General features: G+C 63.2%; 1 protein-coding gene across 1 annotated transcript in view; it reads left to right on the top strand.

Moving 5' to 3' along the window:
• MYO15A (myosin XVA) overlaps positions 1 to 15,225 on the top strand; it is a 49,144-nt gene extending 33,919 nt beyond the window's left edge. Inside the window, exons 49-64 of the mRNA XM_021067996.1 lie at positions 133 to 311; positions 702 to 817; positions 1,015 to 1,094; positions 1,753 to 1,824; positions 2,051 to 2,124; positions 2,320 to 2,402; positions 3,898 to 4,028; positions 4,971 to 5,065; positions 5,220 to 5,297; positions 5,578 to 5,674; positions 7,247 to 7,407; positions 8,142 to 8,275; positions 10,591 to 10,724; positions 10,974 to 11,107; positions 12,121 to 12,261; positions 14,709 to 15,225. Of these exons, the coding sequence (XP_020923655.1) occupies positions 133 to 311; positions 702 to 817; positions 1,015 to 1,094; positions 1,753 to 1,824; positions 2,051 to 2,124; positions 2,320 to 2,402; positions 3,898 to 4,028; positions 4,971 to 5,065; positions 5,220 to 5,297; positions 5,578 to 5,674; positions 7,247 to 7,407; positions 8,142 to 8,275; positions 10,591 to 10,724; positions 10,974 to 11,107; positions 12,121 to 12,261; positions 14,709 to 14,810 (1,811 nt within the window). The 3' untranslated portion in view covers positions 14,811 to 15,225. The remainder of the gene's footprint in view (positions 1 to 132; positions 312 to 701; positions 818 to 1,014; positions 1,095 to 1,752; positions 1,825 to 2,050; positions 2,125 to 2,319; positions 2,403 to 3,897; positions 4,029 to 4,970; positions 5,066 to 5,219; positions 5,298 to 5,577; positions 5,675 to 7,246; positions 7,408 to 8,141; positions 8,276 to 10,590; positions 10,725 to 10,973; positions 11,108 to 12,120; positions 12,262 to 14,708) is intronic.

Below are 17,002 nucleotides of genomic sequence, written 5' to 3'. Positions count from 1 at the left end.
CCTCCCCGCCCTGAGCCCGTGTCCTCTTCTGTAAAGGGCTCCGAGGCACGTCACCCGCACTCTTTATCCCTGAGGCCCCCTTACGCCCCCGGTGAGGCCTTCCCGCTGCCCAGAGCCCTTCCTGCCCCTTAGGTTGGAGGTTCGGGACCATCCACGGGCGCGTGGGCCGCTTCCCTTCGGAGCTGGTGCAGCCCGCAGCCGCCCCCGACTTCCTGCAGCTGCCCACTGAGCCGGGCCGGCGCCGTGCCGCTGCAGTGGCTGCCGCTGTGGCCTCAACCGCTGCTGCACGGGAGGTGGGCCGTCGGAGGGAGGTGAGAGTGCGAGGCCAGGCCGAGGGAGCAGGGTCAGCCAAGGGCATGCCACCCTGGGAGCCGGCCACCTGGTGGGGCTAGCCAGGCGTGTGACCCCGGGAATGTGAGCAGAGGTGGCTGGAGGTGTGGGCGGTGGGGGCTGTCCAGCAGAAGGGCTGTGACCAGCCAGCAGGTAAAGTCCACCTTGGCCAGGTGGGGCCAGGTGGGCGGGGCCAGCGGGGCAAGTGAGCAGACTCAGGCCTGGGCCTGGAAGCTTGCCCAGGGGTGGACGGAGGCAAAATACTGAGGGGTGAGGTCTTCTGGATCAGGCCGTTGGGGAGGCGGGTCCCACGGGGGGCCGGGGGGCAGCCTGACCCGACCCTGCGGGGTTGACCCCCCGCCGTCTTGCAGGGCCCCCCAGTCAGGGCTGGCTCCGCTGACCGTGGGGAGGACGGCCTGGCTCTCCCACCGTGCGCGATGCTCGAGTTTGCCCAGAAGTATTTCCGAGAGCCTCAGAGGAGACCCCAGTGAGTAGTGGGGACCTTCCGGGACCTCTTGCAGCGGCCGGAGCGAGCGGGGAGGCCCCCTTCTGGCGGGGAGGGGCGGGCAGTGAGAAGGGCCCGGGGGGGGGGGGGGGGGGGCTGCCTGCGCCCCTTCTGCTCAGGCCCCGCCCCGTGTGGGGAGGGCTTGGAGACGAGACCGTCACAGCCCCGTCCTGTTGCAGGGACGGCCTCAGGCTCAAGTCCAAGGAGGGCCGCGAGTCGGGAACCCTGGAGGACATGCTTTGCTTCACCAAGGTGTCCAGCCCAGGCCCTTTCCCCTCTGTAAAGTGGTGGCGCAAGAGCCCCCCCAAGGCCTGAGGGCCGAGCAGCCTTGCCTTCAGGGGACCCCAGTACCCAGCACCCCGAGGGCCTCTACTCCCCCTAGAGGCAGCTTCTCCCCATTGTTGGCCAGCTGCCTTTTTGGGGTGTAGACCCTCCCGTTGTAAGACAGGAGTCACGGCAGACCCTCCTGACCCCACCCCACCCACAGACCCCGCCCCCTCACAGAGCCTGTGCCTGCTGACCCCACCCCACCTCGCAGACCCCGCCCTTCAGGGACGCCAGCTCCGCCCCCTCACCGAGGGCCTGCCCTTCCCTCCTGACCCCACCTCCCCCCCACAGACCCTGATCCTCCAACCCAGACCCTCCCCTCCCCCACAGACCCCCCCACAGACCCTGACCCTCCCCCAGGTCCTCCCCTCCCCCACAGCCCCCCCCCCACAGACCCTGACCCTCCCCCAGACCCTACCCTCCCCCACAGACCGCCCACAGACCCTCCCCTGCCCCACAGACCCCACCCCTCACAGACCTCCCCTCCCCCTCCCCCACAGACCCTCCCCTCCCCCACAGACCCTGCCCCTCCCCCCACACCCCGCCCCCCTCACAGAGCCTGCCCCTCCTGACCCCACCTCTCCCCCCAGACCCCCTCCAGGACTCCCTCATTGAGCTCAGCGACAGCAGCCTGAACAAGATGGCCACGGACATGTTTCTAGGTGTGGGGGTTGGGACGGCGGCCAGGTGGGACCTTGCATGGCGACCCCTGCCCATCACCACCCCTTCCCTCAACTCAGATGTGGGGCCCCTGAAGAGAGGAGGAGCCCCCCCCCCCCGACCTGACCCCTGGCCACAGCCTCTGGGAGGGGCCCAACCCTGGGGTCCCCGGAGGTGGGCGGGCAGCTGGGGGTCTGGTGGCCCAAGTGGGCTGGGTGTCTCCTCCAGCCGTGATGCGGTTCATGGGCGATGCCCCGCTGAAGGGCCAGAGCGAGCTGGACGTGCTCTGCACCCTCCTGAAGGTCAGTCCAGCCCCTTGCAGCTCCGCCCTGGGCCCGCTTCCCATCCGTCAGCCAGAGCCGCAGGACCTTGGGGCCAAAGAGGAGGGCGCCCCACGGGTGGGGAGGGTCTGTAAGGGCACCAGGCCTGTCTCCGAGTGCCCACCCTGTACCTCCGAGCTAGGCGGGTGACCCGTGGCCCGACCTGCTCTCCTCCAGCTGTGCAGGGACCATGAGGTCATGCGGGACGAGTGTTACTGCCAAGTCGTGAAGCAGATCACAGACAACAGCAGCACCAAGCAGTGAGTGGGCTGGACCTTTGCCCCTGTCTGCCCTCCCCTGCCGCGCCCATGCTCCAGGAGGGGCCGGGTCAGCCTCCCACCTCCCAGCCCGCCCCCCACCGCCCACCCCTCCGATTCGCTCTCCCTCATCCTCTTCCTCACGCAATAGGCAGGGCACGCCTGAAGTTGCTTGGTCTGGGACAAACCTTTTCTGGCCTCTGAGCTTCAGTTACCTCATCTGTAAAACGCAGTGATAACGTGTGAGGCCAGGTTCTTGGTTCCGAGTGGCAGAAACCCAATTTAATCTAGTTTAAGCAAAAGAGGGTTCCGGGAACTGAAAAGTTTGGCAGAAGGGCTTCAGGCATAGTTGGATCCAGAGGTTATTTGGAAGCAGTTTTTCCCTCTTTCCTCGTCTGGCAGGATCCTCTGTGTTGATGTCTTTCCCAAGAAGCATATTCCATAACTGAGCTCTGGGGAGATGTTTCCCATGGAAAGCAAGATTGACCCAATACTTGCAGCAAACAATCCCAAATCCAGTCTTATTGGCCTGGCTGCCCCATGCCACCAACCACAATGGCTTGAGGATACAGAGCTTGGATTGGCTAGGCCTGGGTCATGTTCCCAACCCCTAACCAATCACCACAGCCAGAGGGAGGCTGAATTCTTTTCTTTTCTTTTTTTTGGGGGGGCCACACCCACGGCATATGGAGGTTCCCAGGCTAGGGGTCTAATCGGAGCTACAGCTGCCGGCCTACACCACAGCCACAGCAATGCGGGGTCTGAGCCGCTTCTGCGACCTACACCACAGCTCACAGCAACTCTGGATCCTTAACCCACCGAGCGAGGCCAGGGATCGAACCAGCGTCCTCGTGGATGCTGGAATCCGTTTCCCCTGAGCCATGATGGGAACTCCGGGAGGCCGAATTCTATTGGCTCCCATGCCCATCTCTACACCAATCACTGTGGCCAGGGGCGGCATTATTCTGATTCTAGCCGAGCCGTGGGTCTACCCATCTGCAAACTGCAGGGACCTGGGGAGGAGTGGGTGGTTTCCCAGAGGAAGCCCAGGTGGGGTCCCCCGGCACCAGAGATTCCCACGAGTGAAACCCTCAACCAGGGCAGTGAAGGTGCCTCTGTGGCCCGCACACTCCCGGCACACAGCAGGGGCCCAAAGCGTGTGCTGCACCTGTTACCACCGGGCCATCCTCCTGTCTACTTGCCCCAGGAAGTTTGGGACCACCCAGCCTCGCCTGCCCCCACCTCTGCAAAGGGTGCGGCCCCCCTTCACCCAGCAGCACCCTCTCCAGAGATGCCGCTGGGGAAGGCTTGTTCGTCGTGCACGTCGGGGGCCTCGTCCCGTTCCTTCCCTCCGTCCCAACTGGGTCCCCCATGGGACACCCCTCCTGCATGGGGAGGAGCACCCTTAGAAGACGGGAGTAGCCTGAGCCGGGGAGGCTCCTGGCAGGGCACAGCAGCGCAGTGGCCCCTAAATGGCGCCCCATGTGTGTCCTTGCAGGGACAGCTGCCAGCGAGGCTGGAGGCTGCTGTACATCGTGGCTGCCTACCACAGCTGCTCCGAGGTCCTCCAGCCGCACCTCGTTCGCTTCCTCCAAGATGTGGGCCGGACCCCGGGCCTGCCCTTCCAGGGTGAGGGGCCGGCCAGTGGGGACCCAGGGTCAAGGGCTTGTCTGCAGCCGGCAGGAGGGCCTGGCCCTTCCCAGGCGCCCGGCAACGTCGGCTGACGTCAGTCTCCTCGCCAAACGTTTGCGGGGGCTCCACAGATCGGATCCACCCAGCAGGTGGCATGATCTAATGGGGAGGATGTGATCAGGGAAGGCTTCCCGGAGGAAGCGTTGCCCTAGGTAGTGAGCACACAGGAGGGATTTCTAGGGGCTGGGCGGGAGTAAAGGCCCGGAGGTGGAGATGTGTGATGTGTGCGGGGAGACGAGAAGGAGGTGGCCTGGTCTTTGAGAATCAACCAGGGTCTTGAGCGGGGCCAGGGCGACAGCGCCCACGACTGGTGGCAGGGTCTGGGCCTTTTCCCCTTGGCGTTTGGAGACAGGGGCAGGCTCACCCCCAGCCTTGTTTTCAGAACGGCCCCTAAGAAAGAGGCCAGGGGAGCCCACGCTGCCTCTGCATCCCCCTGGGACTCAGTAACAAGCCCCTGGACTCAGCGGTATATGGACTCTGCTCCAGGGAGGGAGCAGAGTGCGCCCAGGACGCCTGCCTTCCCGCCTCCCGGGAGCAGGGCCAGGGCACCGCTGAACCCAGAGATGCGGAGACGCGACGGGATCTTCTGCCCCGGGACGCTGGGTGTGGGACGGTGGGCACAGCTGCATGCGCCCCCATAGCCACACAGTCAGCGCCCCCGGGCAGAGCTATTTCCAGGGCTCCTGGAGAGCCAAGGCGGGAGGCCCTTAGCCACAGGGGTGTGGGTTTGAATCCAGCTCTCACACTCTGGCTCTGGCCTGGGGTAAATCACTGCCCTCTGAACCGTCCCCGCAGCCACTGAAGAGGCTCAGGGGCCGGGGCCAGGGCAGCCCCCCCTCCCTGCCCTCCCGGGCCGGGCCCTGACTCCCGTCTCTGCAGGGATCGCCAAGGCCTGTGAGCAGAACCTGCAGAAAACGCTGCGCTTCGGCGGCCGGCTGGAGCTCCCCAGCAGCATGGAGCTCCGGGCCTTGCTGGTAAGTGGGGGCTGGGGGCCGGGTGGAGGGAGGCGGCCTGGCCCAGAGACCCTGCCCGGTTGGCACAGGTGCCCCTGCAAGCCTGCCGCCGCCGCCGGCCGGGCCTCCCGTGGAGGGGACCCGGCCTCTCCCTTGTCCCACCCTCCTGTCCCAGGCGGGCCGCAGCTCCAAGAGGCAGCTCTTTCTTCTCCCTGGAGGCCTCGAACGCCATCTCAAAATCAAAACGTGCACCGTGAGTGAGGGGGCCTCTCCGGCGGGCAGGGACCCCCGCCTCCAGCATGGGCCCTGAGAGCTCTGCGCCCAGCAGGCTGCCCCACACGGCAGCGCTGAGGAGCAGGCCGAGCCTCGGGGAGCGGGGTCGGAAAGGCTCCAGACGCTGAGGCCCCCCCCCCCCCCCCCGCCGCCTGAGGCCGACTCCCCGCGGCCTTGGGCCTCCCCTGGCCCCAGGGGCTGGGCGGGCTGGGGACAGGGGTCGGCCGGGCCCTCGCAGCCCCACTCGTCCCACCCCGCAGGTGGCCCTGGACGTGGTGGAGGAGCTCTGTGCCGAGATGGCCCTGACGCGCCCCGAGGCCTTCAGTGAGTACGTCGTCTTTGTCGTCACCCACCGAGGTGAGTGTCCAGGGAGGAGGCTCGCTGGGCTCCCGCGCCCACCCCACCGGGAAGGCCCACCTCAGATGCCACTGCCCCCAGGGAGCCCACCTCAGCACGGGCTCCCAGCCCTGCGTCTGTGCTCCTCGGTGTGGTAGTGTGCGCGTGTGTCTGGGCTGCCGGTTCGGGAAAGACAGGGCCTCGAATGCCCCCCTCTGCCCCTTGGGGTCCGCTCAGGGGGCCCTGCCTCTAGGCGCTCCCCGTAATAGGACTCGGCCCCTGGATCCCACAAGCCAAATACACTTTCCTGCCTCTCACGCCTTGATAGCCGCAAAAGCCCACCCTGGTCTTTCCAGAACTTTCTCGGTGCAGCCAAACCCCTTCTGCCTGTGGCCCCCCACCAGGGACGGGTTTCTCCTCCTGCCGCCTGCCGGTCAGTTCCATGCACCGCTGACCGGCTGTCCCCTGCCACCTGGGCCTGAACCGCCACCTCAGCCCTGTCACCCGCCTCCAGCCAGGGCGTGGGGGGAGGGGAAGGCCGTGAGGAAAAGGCCCCGCAGTGGGATTCCTGGAGCGGGTGTGCAGGCCCAGGCACAGCTGAAAGCGTTTCATCTCCTAAGTTGCTTTAACGGGAATCCCATTGACAGATAGGAAAACCGAGGCCCAGGGAGGCCTCCTGTTGGTGCCGCAGCAAATCACCCACGCGCCTTAAAAAGACACACGTTTATTACGTTATGGTCCTGCAGGCAGCAGTGCTGACGTCGGAGCATCCTTGGGGCGGCTCCTTCCGGGGGCTGTAGGAGGGAGTCTCCTGGCCTTTCCAGCTTCTGGAGGCTGTTCGCACCCCTTGGCCCATGGCCCCTCCTCCACCTTCAAGGCCAGCGGGGCAGCCCCCCCAGGGTGGCTTTCTTTGACCCTCCTGCCTCCTCCACACAGGGCCCTTGAGACGACCTGGGGTCCCCGTGGGTGACCCAGCATGGTCTCCCCGCCCCAGGACCTTGGGCCCCGTCATGTCTCAGGGTCCCCTTTGCTGTGAAGGTACACAGTCTTGGGTGGGGGGATTAGGACGTGACCGAGGCCGGGCCATCACGCAGCCTGCCAGAGTGAAGGGACTTAGGCGACGTCCCACAGCCGGGATTTGAACCCAGGCAGTCTGGACTCTGGCACCGCGCCTCAGCCCCTCTCTTTGGTGCAGTTGTGCGGGAGGCGTGGCAGGGGCAGAACGGCAGTTCGGACAATACAGAGCTAAGCCTCTGTACAGGTCTCGGCCCAGGAGCGCCGCGGCCCCGCCGCCCCACGCCCACCTCAGAGGCCTGGCAGGGCTGCCCTGAAGTTCTGCAGAAAGGCGGTGGTGGCTGGCACGCAGGACCTGAGTCCTCCTGGCCTCTCCCTGCCCCGGGCGGCTGCGGAGAGGGCCGGGCTCCCTGGGCATAACCAGGCCCCTCCCCAGGCCCAGCTGGGCTGCCGCGGAGCTGGAGCTCTTGCCACCTGTGGTCCCCAGCGTCACCCGATCCCGCAGTCGTGCTCTCCTGTGCCTGGGATGGGGTGGGGGCTTGCAGCATGTGCCCACCCAGCCGTCCCGGCTGCCCGCAGGCCAGCACGTGTGCCCGCTCAGCCGCCGCGCCTACATCCTGGACGTGGCCTCGGAGATGGAGCAGGTGGAAGGCGGCTACATGCTGTGGTTCCGGCGCCTGCTTTGGGATCAGCCGCTCAAGTTTGAGAACGAGCTCTACGTGACCTTGCACTACAACCAGGTCAGCACGGGGGCCACTCCGAGGCCGGGGACCTCCTGGGCTCCCAGGGGCTGTGAGCTCAGACTCTTTGGGGCCTCCGCTGTGACTGGGCCCCGCTGACATTGCTGCCCCGAGGCCGCTGCTCCCTGCCTGGCCTCCCCGAGCCAGCGCGCCCTCCCCTCCGCCTCGCTCCCTGACACACAGGGCTTTGCACTTGCCGTCTCGCCGCCGCCGGTCCTGGCTCTGCTTATCTGAGTCCTCCCAGGGAGGTCACCCTGGGCACGGCTGCAGGAAGCTGCCCGGACTTCCTTCCTCCGGCTCTGAGCACTTGGCCTGGCCCTCGCTCCAAGCCTTGGCCTGGCCCTGTCCGTTTTGTCTTGCTGTCACTGCTTTGAGACTGGGTCCTGCCCATCAGGAGCTGCCCAAATCTGCTTTTCCCTCCTGTGCTGACGCTGATGGACGTGCTCAGAGCGAGCACCTGTGTCTCTGAAGCTGGGCCGAAGCTTCGGCCACCCCGAGTACAGATACTTGGCTCTTGTGGCCTGTGGGCCAGCGGCACCCCCCGGGACCGTGGGGCCTCCCGCGTGGCTTCTGGGCCACAGCCATCCCGGTCACCCTCATGTGCCTCTGTCATTGTTCCCTGAAGCCCAGAGAAGTGATAGGCCACCACCCCCAGAAGCGAGCGGGGCCGGAAGTGTTTGGGGTTTGTGTCTGTGCCCCCAGCCTGCTGCCCTTCCCCCGCGTGCCCCCTGCAGGTGCTGCCTGACTACCTGAAAGGCCTCTTCAGCAGCACGCCGCCCGGCCGGCCCAGCGAGCAGCAGCTCCAGCAGGTGTCCAAGCTGGCGGCACTGCAGCACCGGGCCAAGGACCACTTCTACCTGCCCAGCGTGTGAGCACCAGCTGCCCCCGCCCTGACTTGCCCAGGGCAGCACCCCGGCTGCCAAGGTGTTCTAAAGGCCTGGCCTGGCCTGGCCACGAGGCTGGTCCTAGCCTGGCCGTGCACGCGGAGACCCCGCTCCTGGCACAGCAGGTCACTTCCGCTAATGGCCCAGAGCAAACTGAGTGTTAAAAAGTTTTCAGGACACACACCCCGGGGTCCAGGAAATACACTCGGCCACGCAGAGATCTGGACACAGACGTGTTCACCTCGATGTCACCTGCATCGGGGTGGACGTTTCTGTGCTGGCAACACTTCGGTGTTTCCCACGATGGGGGGTTCCTTAAAACACTTGCCAGGCAGCATTTAAACTGTTCTCAGAGACGTGAGGTGTGAAAGCTCCTCAGACTCTCCAGCTCCAGACTCCAGGGAGTTCCCATCGTGGCGCAGCAGAAACAAATCCAACTAGGAACCATGAGGTTGCGGGTTCGATCCCTGGCCTCGCTCAGTGGGTGAAGGATCCAGAGTTGCCTTGAGCTGTGGTGTAGGTTGCAGACGCGGCTCAGATCCCGCATTGCTGTGGCTGTGGTGTAGGCTGGCAGCCGTAGTTTTTATTTGACCCCTAGCCTGGAAACCTCCATATGTCCTAGGTGCGACCCTAAAAAGCCAAAAAAAAAAAAAAAAAAAAAAGGGACTCTAGTATTCCTGGCCTGGAACTTCTGTGTGTCGCAGGCATGGCCAAAAAAAAAAAAAAAAAAAAAAAAAATCGGCCCCAAAGAGCTTCAGTTTCTGTGGGTCACATCTGTGGATCTATTTATGTTCTTCAGAATTAGAACTGAGAAACAACTTAAAATATTGACTTCTTAAGTAATTAAAAATAAGGGCACTGCATGTGGACGTACGTGCCTCTGTGATAATTACCGTATAAATAATGTTAGTTAACATTACAAGTTAATATGAATCATTCGTGAAAAAACAGCTATTTTCCCAAAAACCCCAGTGGGAAGGGTGGCCCCGTTTTACATTTTGCAAACCTCTGCACCATCTGCCTTAATAGATGACAGCTGGCGGCCCATCCCTGCTTCTCAGTTTGCTGGGGGGCCACGTCTTGCAGACACTGGCAGACTCCACCGTGCACTTGTGAGGGAACGGGGGGGGGGCGGTGACAGCTCAGGTTATCACAGAGGTGGCTTTGACCTCCCAGACCCTGGGCCACACCTTGCAAACCCCTGGTGTAAACGAGGCAGCATGTGCCCTGGGGCCTGTTATACTGTGAGGGCTCAATGTCTACAGCTCGTTTGATGTTATAATTTTTTTTTTAGGGCCACAGGAGGTTCCCAGGCTAGGGGTCACATTGGAGCTGCAGCTGCTGGCCTACACCGCAGCCACAGCAGCGCTGGCTCCGAGCCGAATCTATGACCTACGCCACAGCTCATGGTAACGATGGATCCTTAACCCACTGAGCGGGGCCAGGGATCGAACCTGCAACCTCAGGGATACTGACTGGGTTCGTTTCAGCTGAGCCACAACGGGAACGTCTCTTGCTATAATTTTAGGTGAAGGGTGCAGGGCCTAGTCCTGGCTAAAGACAGTCGAGGAGTTCCCAGCTCTTTGCAGGCGCTCTGCACGCCTTGGCTTAGCTCCTCCTCCCAGCTGCTCTTTATTTCACAGATGAGGAACGGAGGCCCAGAGAAGGGCTGAGGGTTGGTGGCCCGGCTAGTAGGTGGGCTCTAGGCCTGGGAGGCTGGTCCCCGTGCCCGGCTCCTACCCAAGCAGTGCAAAGAAGGAAAGATGCTGCCTGGAGGGCCTTTGCCGGGGTGGGGTTCCTTGAACCTGCTCCTGCCTCGTTCCCCAGCCCAGGACAGCCAGACCAGCAGTGGTTGGTATTTTCAGATGTCCGGAGGCACAGGGGCTGTCCCGAGGGAGCCAGCACATGTCAGGGCGGCCTGGATGGGTGGGGGCTGATGGCCCTGGGGCTGCCCGGAGCCCAGCATTCTCCGCCCTGCTCTGCCAGCCGCTGGCGGTCGCTTTGCCACTCTGATGTTTTCCCACCCTGGGCTTCTCCCCAGGGGTGGGGGCTATGGGAGACAAAGCCACCTGGGGTTCAAGCCTCGGCCCCACTCTCTCAGTCACTGTGTGACCTCGGACGGGTCATGAACTTCTCAGAGCCTCTGTTCCCGTGTCTGCAGACAGGGAGCCTAGGGTACCGGCCAGCGGTATTGAGCACACCGCCCATCCTGCACCCGGCCCACGCCCAGCGGGTAGTGGTCCAGGAGGTTGGCAGAGCCCCCGCCTGCGCTCAGGGCGGCGTTTCCGTCCTCACCCAGGCGGGAGGTTCAGGAGTACATCCCGGCCCAGCTCTACCGCACGGTGGCCGGCGCCTCGTGGCTCGACCTGGTCAGCCAGCACCGGCAGCAGATGCAGGCGCTCAGCCCCCACCAGGCGCGCGCCCAGTTCCTGGGTAAGAAGGACGCCAACCCAACCGGGGAGAGGAGCCGGGGCGGGGGGGGGGCTTGGCTGAGGGGGTGGGATGCAGGCACCTTTCGCTGGTACAAAGGTGTCTGTGGTGTTGCTTCCCAAGTTCTCACCATGGCCCCATCCGGGCTCTGGGGGGAGGAGAGCTGGGTGGGGGGATGGAGGAAGGCCCCAGGCGGCCAGGGCTGGGCGCCCAGGCTGAGGGTGTCCCTGACCACGGCTCCCGCGCCCCCAGGCCTCCTCAGCGCCTCGCCCTTGTTCGGCTCCTCCTTCTTCTTCGTCCAGAGCTGCAGCAACGTGGCAGTGCCGGCCCCCTGCATCCTGGCCGTCAACCAGAATGGCCTCAGCTTCCTCAGCACGGAGACCCACGTGAGTGGCCTCATGTGGCCCTGCATCCCCCCACCCCAGGAGACATCGCTTACCCCTGCAGGACTCTGGGCGCGGCCCCTCCCCCGTCCTCACCTGCCAGGTGGGGGCTGGTGTTCGTGTGAAAGGAGGTGAAACGCTAAACTCTGAAGGTGGCCCTCGTCGGCCCTGGCTGTGGGGCGGGGCGGGGCTTCAGCGACAGGAATTGTTTGTCCCGGTCCTGGAGGCCGGATGCCCAGGATTAGGGTCGTGGCTCCGGGCTCGCAGACAGCCGCCCTGCTGTCCTCACCGGCCCCGTCTCCATGTGCACGTCCCTGGGGTCTGTGCTCCCGCAGCCCCTCTTGGCATGAGCCCTGGTTCCAACCAGGCACCTCGGCAAAGGCCTGCTCTGCAGTCGCCTTCTGGGAGCTGGGTGGGGCCTTCAACATGGGGACGGGGGTCACCATTCAGTCTATGACAAAAAGGACCGCCCCCCCATTCTGAGTTCTCCCCCCCGACTGGGGGGGCACTGAAGGGAGGGCTCCAGGGCTTATGTGGGGACACTGGAGGGAGAGAGTGAGACCGGGAGGGGTTGTTCCCCAGGGTCCCAGGATGTGTGAGCAAGCAGGTGCCACTGGTTCTGGGATGCTGCATCCTGTGGGCGGGAAGCTGGGTCCCCGCCTCGCTCTGGCCTTCCCTGCTTGTGCTCTGCCTTTGTTCCTGGGGCCAGAAAGAAAGCTCCAGGTGGTGGTGGGGGGCAGTGAAGAGGCCCCTTTAAGCTGAAGGTCAGGGCACGGCCAGCATCTCCTGCACCCCTGGACCCCAGACATTTAGAACAGTGCCTGGCATGCTGGGCACTTGAGTCGACTTCACAGGTGAGCAGCGAGGCCCAGAGGTGAAGGGGCTCACTCCGGGTCACACAGCAAGTCACTAGGGAACGAGTGTTCGCGCCTCTTGCTGATCTGACCCCCAAGGAGGGGTAGGGGTGGGTGAGACTGGTCCCCCCCACCGCAGCCCGTCCACCCCCCTTCCCCCAGGAGCTGATGGTCCAGTTTCCCCTGAAGGAGATCCAGTCCACGCGGACCCAGCGGCCCACGGCCAGCTCCAGCTGCCCGTACGTGGAGATCGCGCTGGGGGATGTGGCGGCCCAGCGCACCGTGCAGCTGCAGCTGGAGCAGGTGCGCCCCGCCGGGCAGCCCGGCCGGTCACAGCCCCACTCCCTCACCCTGCTCACCAGGCTCTTCTCCACGGTCCTGGCCGTGCCCCAGGGAGCGTGCAGCCCAGCGCAGGGGACAGAACTAACCCAGCACCGCCCAGAACTGCCCGTGATTCGGGTGGTCCCCTGGAGAGGCGCCTGGATGAGGTTCCTGGGAGAGGGAGGGCCCAGGTCCTTTACAGAGCAGCGAGGAGTTGGACGGGGCACTGGGGCAGCCCAGGCAGGCCAGGGGCGGTCGTGAGGATCCTTGGATCTGGGGCGCCCTCCGGTGGAGAGAGGAGGACATAGGAGGTTTGTGGCTGAGGCTTGGAGGATGGACTGAGGGGCCTGGGGCTGAGGGTGTGGGGACTGAGGTTCCCCGGCGACAGGGAGACCAGGGCCCTCTCCACCTTCTCAGAGGTGCAGCAACTGTGGCTGCTGCTTCAAAACCAGGGCTAGGAGTTCCCGTCATGGCACAGTGGTGAATGAATCCGACTAGGAACCATGAGGTTGTGGGTTCGATCCCTGGCCTTGCTCAGTGGGTTGAGGATCCAGCGTTGCCGTGAGCTGTGGTGTAGGTTGCAGAAGCGGCTCAGATCCTGTGTTGCTGTGGCTCTGGCGTAGGCCAGTGGCTACAGCTGCGATTAGACCCCGCCTGGGGATCTCCATATGCCGTGGGAGCGCCCTAGAAAAGACCAAAAAAAAAAAGGGCTAAAAAAATCTCTTTAAATTTTTAAAAAAAGAAAATTCCTGGGAGTTCCCGTCGTGGTGCAGCAGAAATGAATCCGACGAGAAACCATGAGGTTGTGGGTTCAATCGCTGGCCTTGCTCAGTGGATCCAGTGAGGCTGTGATCCAGTGTGGCTGTGAGCTGTGGTGTAGGTCACAGACGCAGCTCGGATCCCGAGTTGCTGTGGCTCAGGTGTAGGCCAGCAGCTGTAGCTCTGATTGGACCCCTAGTCTGGTAACTTCCATGCGCTGCAGGTGTGGCCCTAAAAACGCCAAAAAAAAAAATTAAAAATAAAAATGAAAAAATAAAGGGAAATTCCCTTGGCACAATGGGTCAGGGACCTGGATTGATGCAGCTGTGGGGCAGACCGAAACCACGGCGCAGGTTTGATCCCTGGCCCAGGAACTTCCACATGCCTCGGGTACTGCCAAATAAAAAGAGCCAAGAGGTCAATCCGCCCCATTCACCGCCCCTGTGGATGGGGGCAGGGCCAGAGTTCTCACCCCATTGGAGAGAGGGGTTCGAGGTCCAGAGAAGGGGCCAAATCGGGGCTGGGTCCTCGCGTCTGCCCGAGCCAGGGGTCTGGACCTGCCTGGGTGGACCTGCAACAGGGAGGGGCTCCACTGCCCCAGCCCTGCCTCTGAGGGACAAGGCTGGAATTGGGCACCCACAGTCCCCTTGCTCCCTGGAAAGCCTGCGCTGGGGACCAGTCCACTTCCCACGGCATCCCGGGCCTGCTCCTGTGGCCACCCCAATCCAGGCCCTACCTGCGGCTCAGCCTGCTTCCCAGGACCCCCCATCTGAGCGCCCACCACAGCAAACCCACCTCCTCAAACCTGCCTGTCCACTGCTGCTTGGGCTCCTTTTCTGGAGCCTCCTCCCCGGACGACCTCTAACTGTTGCTGCGTCTGGCCCTCTCACCCAGCACCCCCTCTGGCCTTGAGGCTTCAAACCCAGCTCTGCCAAGAAGCCCCCTTATTTCTGCCTCTTGCCCCCACCCCAGGCCTGACGCTTGGAGACCCAAAAGCTCTGCTCTCACCTCCAACCCTCGGGCCCCCAACCCAGGACCCCTTCTCACCCCTGCCCCCCTCCCTCTCCCTCTGTGGCCTCCACAGTCACCCCTCTCCTCTGCTCTCCTGCCCCCTCCTGGCACCAGACCTGAGCACTCACTGTCCCCTCCACCTGGGACGCCCTGACATCACCAGTATCCCTCTGCCCTTATTCGGGTTCCAGCACAAATACCACCTCCTGGGAGTTCCCGTCGTGGCTCAGCGGAAATGAATCTGACTAGGATCCATGAGGATGCGGGTTCAATCCCTGGCCTCACTCTGTGGGTTAAGGATCCCGCGTTGCTGTGGCTGTGGTGGAGGCCGGCATCTGTAGCTATGCTTAGACCCCTAGCCTGGGAGCCTCCATATGCCTCAGGTGCGGCCCTAAAAAGAAAAAAAAAAACAAATCACCTCTTTCTAGAGCCTACCTGCCCCTCCTCGCTGATAATTCACTCTCCGCTTCAACAGCAACACATAGTTAGAAACCATTTATTGCTGGGACAGATAGCTTTTAAACCTGAAGAGCTTATGTGTAGCAAAATACAGCCCTGCAAGGCAGGCCCTGGAAAAGGGCTCAGAGGGGGAGGGAGGTGGGCCCCGCTAGTCCTGGTGGAGCCCGGCCTCCGCCAGGTAACGCTCATGTCTCCTGCAGGGCCTGGAGCTGTGTCGTGTGGTGGCTGTGCACGTGGAGAACTTGCTCAGCGCCCGGGAGAAGCGGCTCACGCTGCCCCCCAGCGAGATCACGCTGCTCTGACCCAGCCCCGCCGCCAGGAGGCTTGCTGTGTGGCCTCAGGGGAGTGACTGGGCCAGCACCTGAGGGGAAATGGAGAGGCAGCCGGTGCAGCGGGCCGGGCTAGGAACCTGGGAAGACCCGTCCAGAGCGGGGATGGCATCGCAGGGCGCAGCCTTGGGCAGAGAGCAGGCGGGCCTCGTGGAGACTGACCAGGGGCCTCCTGCCACCCACCATGGTGGCCCTGCCCTGCCTCCCTGATGCGGCAGGGAAGGCCCACACCACCAGCCTAGCCTGGCTCTGATGTTCAGATCTGCTCCATCCCCAGGTCCCAGCTCCTCATCTGTGCTCCCCCGGGTGCCCCCTGGCACTGCCGCTGAGCTTGCATCCATGGCTCTTGGTCGTTACTGTGCAAATAAAAGGTACGCCTGGCAGCATACTCTCCATGCAGTTGTTGAGCTTGAGTGAGGAGGCGGAGTTGGAGGCCCAGTTGACCACTGAACAGAGCTTCCAGCAGAGATCCCTGTCCCCCACCCCAGGCCCCTGTCACTGGATGGGCCACGCAAGGTTTGAGAGTGCTATAGTTGAGAGAGAGATGTTTCATGTCAGTGGCTGGGGAGGGAGAAATCTGGGAAAGGGCTTCTCAGAGGATGAGACATTGGGGTTGGGTTTTGAAGGATGAAGAGGAGTTTTCTGGGAATAAATGGAGGGGAGGGGAGTGAACATTCTAAATAGAGAAAATAGTGTTTATTCCCTACTGTATCCCCCAGAGCCTAGGACATTGCCTAACAGAGTAGGTGCATAAAAAATACTTGTCACTTGAAAGGAGAAATGAAAGTTGATGCCAAGTGCTGGTGCCTTGGGGAGCGTGTGGGGAATTGGGGAAAAGGAGCCCTAAGCCTAGCAGAGGACGGCTGGATAGGTATGTGGGGGCACAATTGGCAGGAGCAACTGTGTCAGAGGAAGGATTTATGGATGCATTCAGTACTTATGAAGCACCTATGGTGTACTAGGCAAATGCCAGGCCCTGGGAGTTGCTCACAGCTAAATAAGTATAAACCAGGGTAAGACCTGTGACTAAGAGTGAGCTAGGTGATGGGGGAGGGAACAGCATTCCAGACAGAAGGAACGGCATGCGCAGGAACCCCGGCGTGGACGTTACTGTGGCGTTCCTACTTGCGACGGAGGAGGCCACCCAGGGTGGGCTGGGTAGGGCCGTGCAGGACACACTAAGGATCTAGGATTTCGTCCCAGGAGCCATGAAGGGTCTTCAAAGGTTTTTCGATGGGGGGAGTGTGGGGGAATCTGCGCAGACTGTGCTCTGAAAAGGTCATTCCGACCACAGGGCAGAGAGGCCAGAGGGGAGGCTGGGCAACAGCAGTGGGAAACTCTGGCACATGATGCTGGTGGTGCTGGCGGGGAGGGGAGAAGTTGGTACCTTGGGAGAGTTAGGAGGTCCAAGGGGCAGGGCTGGGGGATCCCTCAGATCCTCCTGAGACGGGGAGGTCAAGGAAGAGCCCTCTGTGTGTAGGCACAGGGCTGTCCCACCATCACCACTGTAGGCTGGCTTCCCTGGAAGCAGCCTTGAGAGGACCCGGGAGGCGAGGGAAGTGGAGGAGGAGCCGGAGCGCAGGGCCCAGCAAGTTACCCCTGCTGACTGCCTCTGCCCCGGGGCGAGGCCTTCCGGGTTTCAGACAGCACGTGGGCCATGTGAGCGAGGTGCCAGTGGAACCAGATGGGACAGGCCAACCCCCCCCACTGCAGATTCCTGAGCAGGATGATAACTGAGGGTGGAGTTTGGGGAGGGCTGGTCCACAAGCAGCGGATAACCGCGACCCTGGGGCTTTAACAGCTGCTCTGGTGCCTCAGTGGCAGCTTCAGCAGGCTGAGCCCCACCCTCACCCCACCAGAGGTAAGGATCCCCCGAAAGGCAGAGCAGGAAGACTCAGGGGTGACAGGAGAGTCAGTCCTTGCTGCCTCCCCCCGACCCAGAAAGACAGGAAGTCTGAGCGGCCGTGGGGAGAGCCAGAGCAGGAGTCGCCAAGCCCCAGGGTTCCCAGCCTGGTGCGGGGTGAGAACGACGCAGGAGGGGAGCGTGGGCACAGAGACAGTCACGGCCTGTCTTCATGGGCACAGAGGTGAAGCAACTAACAGTTAACAGGCCCAGTTAGGATTCAGATGCAGGTAGGGGGGCTCCAGAGCTGTGCTGCCTGTGA

The sequence above is a fragment of the Sus scrofa genome, chromosome 12 (genome assembly GCF_000003025.6).
Source record: "Sus scrofa isolate TJ Tabasco breed Duroc chromosome 12, Sscrofa11.1, whole genome shotgun sequence".
NCBI classification, from domain to species: domain Eukaryota; kingdom Metazoa; phylum Chordata; class Mammalia; order Artiodactyla; family Suidae; genus Sus; species Sus scrofa.
This window is presented reverse-complemented; position numbering and strand designations above follow the sequence as displayed.